Genomic DNA, 6,642 nt, shown 5'->3' on the forward strand with positions numbered 1-6,642 from the left:
TTCCTGTAGGGGGGATTTTAATTCCTTGACCAACCATTTAAAAAGGAGGAGTGTACTTCCCCTTTAAACTGTCTTTCTCTTGTATTTTTGTTTGTCGCTTCCAAAGAAACTTATTTATCAACCTCACTAACAATATGTATGTTTTGATTATGCCTTTTGAGAGGATACATAGGAGATGGACACCTGGGTCAAAGTGGCACTAATTGCAGAGACGCTCCCTGATTGGCCACAGACAGAAGGCGGCAGGGTATAAAAGCTTTTGGCAGACAGCAAACAGGTTGGTCTGTTTTTCATTCTCCAGGAAAATTAAATGGAGAGTGCAATCTGACGAGCTCCAGTGTCTTTGCATTAGCTGTCAGGAGTTTAACGTCATCTTCAGGTTCTCCATTTGTGTCCTTTTAAGGCCACGTGAGGCAGAAGAAAGCTCCCAATGAAGATGTAATTTTAATAGGATATCAAGAGTGACGTTTCGAGCACATTGTTCTTCTTCAGACTAAAACAAGAATGTATAGTCGCCATCTTAAATTGATCGATGCTCAGGTCACAATGTCAGTCCCACTCCCATTGTCTGTTTAAGGCCACCTCATGTCAGTAAAAAGTAGTTTTTTAATCAATTCGTGGACTCGAAAAGGCACATTTTAAAAGCAGTGAGAACAAAACAGAGTGAGGCACAGTCAGGATTAAATGGAGGCTGTGTGTAGTGATGTGTATTATGTGCATGTGTTAGTGAATATAAAGGTCATACAGGTGTGTTTGTGTGTGAGTAGTTAAAATCTGTCTGTTTCTGCCTTATTTCTAAACAGAAAGGTCGTCGGCTCTCGTTCGGCTGCTCGTTCCGCTGGTTTTGCTCAATCTGCGTTTGTCTTTCTGGCAGAGCCCTCCGTTTGAGTAAGGCAACATCCTGTCTGGGCCTCCATTTTGGATCTGAGGGCAGCTGATGTCCCTGCTCGCGGGACTGTAGCAGCTAATGTCGGCCCTCATGTAATCTTCGTCTTTGATCTGACCGTTGCCGGTCTTCTGCCATTCGGCCGAGTAGCAGTTCATCTGGAGGTTGTTTTCGTTCTCTGCAGAGGAGGCCATTTTGTGCTTCTCAGTGGCCATGTTGTCTGAGTTTTGTTGGTTAGCTAAATTATGGTTGGGGAAAGGGAGTGGCAGGAAGTGCGAGGAGCCGGTCACACACTGGCTGAAATCTGGAGGTGGCGTTGAAGGCGGTGGAGGAGATATTGAGAGCTGCCGGCTCAGCGAAGCTTCAGCAGAAGTTGCGGCCTTCCTGGAGAGGATTAACTTCCTGAAACGAAGAGTTTGATACAATTTTATCTATAAAGAATTTAATTAGTGGTGCCCATGTGAACAGTGAAAGACTTTATTATTGCTGTAATCATTCCTCCTGTTCATACTGACTATTAAAAGATCTCCTTCAAATGTGCTTCCAATGTAAAGTGATGGAGGACAAAATCCACAGTGTGTCCACACAGTCATTTAAAAGTAGATGATCAGCTTCTATTGATCTTCATCAGTGTGAGTTAGTCATATCAAGTGATATCTGACACATTTACAGTCTTTTTAGCATCAGATTCCCTCTTAGTGTTTCCCTGTTGAGCTGTGGTGGAAGTATAGTAACAAAAAGACTTTGGTACTAAATACACTGTAACGTTGAAACATAGAAGATGAAGATTTGACTCATTTGGACGACTGAAGCTTCATATTAGCTTCAGATCAACTTTTAAATACAGTTTTGCACAGACTGTGGATTTTGTCCTCCATCACTTACATTTTAGCGGTCAGTATGAACAGGAGGAATGATTACAGCAAGAAAAACAGGTTTCTGTCTTCATTTGGGCTCCTGACTGTTTAAAGACAGACAGTATGATGTTGTGAAATGTCTACATCTGAAAAACCCATCAGTAAGGCTATTAAGTTTTAAAAGTACTTGAAGTCAGCTGATACTCAGAAGAGTATGCAGCAGTCACGTCTCAGGTCTGCCGGAGTTATGTCTCACACAGTTTGGCCTTTATGTTTAATTCTAGGAAGTAAAAGCTGAATCACTGAAGGCTTAAAATAGTTTCAGGACTCATACGGGAGGGAAATGTGCTTCTTAAGATGTTAAGAGCTTTGTTTACATCCTAACACAAAGAGCCCTTTTTACCTTCATAAGAAACACAAATCCTTATTTTTCTATAGCCTACATATGAATACCTTTCAGTGTTGACCAATAACCTAAACCCAACACACCAATAACGTGACTTTATCCCCTTCTTTATTCCCTCTTTAAAAGACTCCAGCAGTTTACTTTCATAACATTTGGGGACTCATAAGACATTAAAGTCCACTTTAAGTTGGATATCAAGTGTCAAAAAGGAGATTTGCTTGTTGTTAATTCTCAGCTGAAAGATGTATGTAGAGAATCTGTTTTCATATTCATCTCAAATCTGAGCCAATCCTGATCCAGAATTCAATTCAAACAAGTGTTAGAAGATATTGAGACTGAGCCCGTGCAGCCTCCCCACCTGAAGCAGTGTCTCCACGCCAGGTGATTCAGCTCGAGGGCGCTGAGGACCAGAGAGACCGCCGACACAGCCAACATGAACACTATGAAGACATTTTTCTCTGTTGGTCTGGAGACGTAGCAGTTCACTGGATGAGGACACGGCCAGGCCTGAGAGAGAGACAGAGAGAGAGAGAGAGAATGACTGCAGGTCTGAATTATACATTTAATTTAAAATAACGTTTAATATACTTTGTTTTTTACCTTGCAGACATACAGAGGATGGAGGAAGATCCCATACAGGAAGTACTGCAGACAAAGAAACACCACCTGTACGGAGAGCCAATCATAGTCAGCGACATTCAATTACTGTAAGTTATACACTCGTTTACTCGTTTACAGAGACTCTCTCTTTTACTTCACTTCTCTTTTTGCCTCAGTTTCTGTCAGTTTACTTTGATTAATATCTGTATTTTCATGTATAATTGCTAAAACAGTCGTATTCACCTCCATGATGCTTCGTAAGAGTATACTCATCACGTAGGTCTGAAGCAGCGCTCCCTTCAGACGGACTTGACCTGTTAATGCACCTTCTCTTTTTTCCTTTCCTTCATCCTTCTCTTCAGTCCGCCCGTGTTTCTCTCCACCTCCACCTCCTCCTCCTCCTCCTTCTCCCCCTCCTGGATCCTCCTCTCTCCCTCCTCCATCTCCCTCTTCTGCCTCTCTGCTCCTCTTCTTCTCCTCTCTGCGGACGATGTGCATGGCGTGGCCCATGTAGATCAGACTGGGAGTCGACACAAACACTATCTGGAGCACCTGTGGAGACATTTAAAGAGATTTAAAATTAAAAAACATTTAAATTTTAAGGATAGGGTAGCTCAAAGTTAGCATGTCCTTGTGTATCTCTCTCATAGTGTGTGAAAGCGCTGTGGACTGGGCTCCCACTAAGGCTGATAAGACACCACCTGTGAGGCCTTGATATGTCTTAGAAGAATGGGCTGATTATCATAGAGGTGTGGGATGAGCCCGGAAAGAGATTATAACTTTGGTTCTGTTCAGGCGGGGAGTTCCAGTCCTCTGAAATGATGCCAACGCGGAAGTAATTTAAAACTGCATTCTATCAAAAGGCCACCAGGGGGCGATCGTTTTGATGTCAAAAGGACACACGTCTCTATAAGAGAGGCGCCCTCCTGAACCTGTGAACCAATCAACCTGTCAATCACGACGTAGCCACGCCCTAATGCATACCCTGCTTTATCGTCAAATATAAAATCAGGGAGGCCAAAATTTCCCAAATGAACATCATACTGCATTGAAGAAGGCTTTAAACTAGCGATTGAGACCATAAACACATTTTGAAAACATTTACTGAGGTTAGAAATCAAGTGAGAAGTTGGTGAATTCTCCATTGACTTGTATAGAGACGGAAGTCCTTTTGACACCAAAACGGTCGCCCCCTGGTGGCCTTTTGATAGAATGCAGTTTTAAGTTACTTCCACATTGGCATCATTTCATTGAGAATTTACTGTTTTTAAGCAAGTTGAATTATTTGGTACAAAGTTTTTATGGTTACACCTCTTAGACATTTTTTGCCATAATCCTCTAATATATTCTCTCAAAATGGATTAAAAGCAGACATTTGATGCTGGGTCCACAAAAAAAAAAAAGTTATTCATACGTTTATTTTCACATTTTAACCCCTTTAAATTTGACTTAACCACATGGACATAAAAAACATCATTGACCTTTACAGATTTACATTAAAAAACATTTTAATTTTAAGATTAGTGAAGCTCGAACATAAAGAACTAGTCAGTACTGCAAAAGTAAACTTTAATTAAGATGTTGATTCTTGCAGTGCATGAATCTCAGATGCAGAAGTTTCCCTAAATGCATCGGAAAAAGTTTATTTTAGATATTTATAATAGTGTTTATAGTATATATACACTCACTGAGCACTTTATAAGGCATACCTTTGCAATGTAATGTCGCTATAAATTCAGCATTACACAGCTTATACATTTTCAGCTTCTGTTAACATTATCAGAAAGGTGATAATTCTACTGTATGTTTATTATTGAGGTTGTACTGGATGGTGACGGTCTACTTGAGAGCCTTATATTAAGTGCTCCTTATACTCTGGAAAAAATATTATACAACACTCCAGTACATCTTCATCACCCAAGTGAAGTTGGTGTAACTTCTTCCTTGCTGTCTTACCCAGTATCGTATATGCGCTATAGGGAACGCTTGGTCATAACAGACGTTCTCGCAACCTGGCTGTTCAGTGTCGCAGTCAAAATCTTCCTGTTCGTCACCCCAAGAAGACTCAGCAGCCGTCCCGAGTACCAGGATACGGAAGATAAACAGGATGGTCAACCACACCTGTGAAGCAAAAAAAACACAACAAAAACAGTAAGCACTCAAAGAATATGGGAATAATTATGATGAATTAAACTCTCTGTGACAAATCCACTTACAAACTCAGAAAAGTGTAATTAAGAGGAATAATCACTGGTGGTTGTATTTTAAAGGAGATGCATTGAGACTTAAACAGTTTGTGAAACATTTTAAAGATGTTAAGAAGTAACATAAACTTAATTTATTACAGGTAGACTCAAACACCAGGAGCTGGAATACCCGGAATAAACAGGATGGTGTGGAAATATATTAATGTTTAACTTATTTTGAGTGTGTGTATATGAGCACAATGTACAGAGGAAGTCAGACTGGTGCCTGGCTGCCTGGCATCCAGCGTGCGTGTGTGTTTATGGTTTATATGTGTGTGTATTCTTGTGCGATACCTTGCCAATGGAGGTAGAGTGTTCTTGCACTTCCTCCAGGAAGTTTCCCAGCAGGCTCCAGTCAGCCATCACCAATCACAGCTCAGATCAGATCACTCAGCCGACGCTCTGCAGGTACCTGAAGATTCACCTGGAGAACAGAGCGAACTGGTTTCATGGCTGCAACTGGTTTATGTGGGTCAGTTTGTACATTCATTATTTCATGAGATTAAGCCTCATGAACTAATGTCTGTTATATATCTGTAAGAAGTTGTATAAACACACAAAATGTGAAAAGGCAGAGGAACATTTTAAGGAAAGCTCAGAAAATAGGCTTCTTGCTGTAATCAATGCACCAACCACACTATGTACTAGCATGTTAATTAATGCAATGTAAGTATGGAATATTAAATCAGTAAATCACCTTCTTGCTGCAAACACAATTTTGCAAAATAATAACTATAATACATTTTTGAGAACAGACCAACGTGACTAGGATTCTCTCACACAAAACTTAGAAATGTTCAAATTTACAATCACATTTCTGTTTTATTTCAATTAAATAAGTTTATTAACACACAAACACTTCCACATGTTCATGATTAACATTAACCCAGAATGTGAAAAGCCATAGGAGAAGTTCAAAAAAGAAGCAACCTGCTGCTACAATCAATGCACCAACAACCCTATATACTAACATGTAAATTAATGCAGTGTAAGTATAGCATGTTAAATCAATCAAAAAGGTGTGAATTTTGCTCCTGTAATCTTAGTTTTGCAAGATAATGACTTGAACCAATGTGACTGCAAAAACTTGGAAATATTCAAATTTACAGTTTCTTGCATTCAAATGTTTACAGTAATTTACCGTATAGGGCTGCATGGAAATGGAGAATATGTGTTAGATTTGTGATTGTGGGATGTGAAACAAAGACTTGGCTGCACATTTAATTATTCTCCCATTGATTGTACATGTTGCATGTGAGGACCCTGAAGTAAAAATATTGTTTTGCATTAAAATCAATCATAAAAATTCAATTTGCTTTAATCTTTTTGACACTAAATGACCATATTCAAGAAACCTGATTCTGATCTGCAGGAAAGGAAACAACACAACTGATGAATTTACTTCAAAATCAGATTTTATCACAACAAGTTAGTATTTTATATTCCGTATATTCTGTATGCTGTAGGTAGGTATGGTAAAGGTAAGGTAAAAGACATATATTTAAATATCTAAGAGAGAGATAGGCACTGGAATGAAATTTCACCTCCATGATACTTTCAGGAATTCAGGGCTTTTTCCAGCTTTTTCATTGCAGCTCAAAAGAAGAAAGTAATATTTCATTAAAGAAAATAATCTGCTATTGAAGA

The 6,642-nt window shown here is 39.4% G+C and overlaps 1 protein-coding gene across 1 annotated transcript; it reads right to left on the bottom strand.

Moving 5' to 3' along the window:
* Positions 1 to 216: 216 nt before the first annotated feature.
* LOC133991632 (gap junction alpha-5 protein-like) lies at positions 217 to 5,375 on the bottom strand. Its single transcript, XM_062430114.1, has 6 exons — positions 5,290 to 5,375; positions 4,706 to 4,870; positions 2,993 to 3,301; positions 2,750 to 2,815; positions 2,508 to 2,656; positions 217 to 1,288 (listed from the first exon to the last, which is right to left on the bottom strand). Exons 1-6 carry the CDS (start codon positions 5,356 to 5,358, stop codon positions 796 to 798), a joined length of 1,251 nt encoding a protein of 416 aa, XP_062286098.1. The 5' UTR covers positions 5,359 to 5,375; the 3' UTR covers positions 217 to 795.
* Positions 5,376 to 6,642: the final 1,267 nt, after the last annotated feature.

This window comes from Scomber scombrus, chromosome 12, assembly GCF_963691925.1.
Source record: "Scomber scombrus chromosome 12, fScoSco1.1, whole genome shotgun sequence".
NCBI classification, from domain to species: domain Eukaryota; kingdom Metazoa; phylum Chordata; class Actinopteri; order Scombriformes; family Scombridae; genus Scomber; species Scomber scombrus.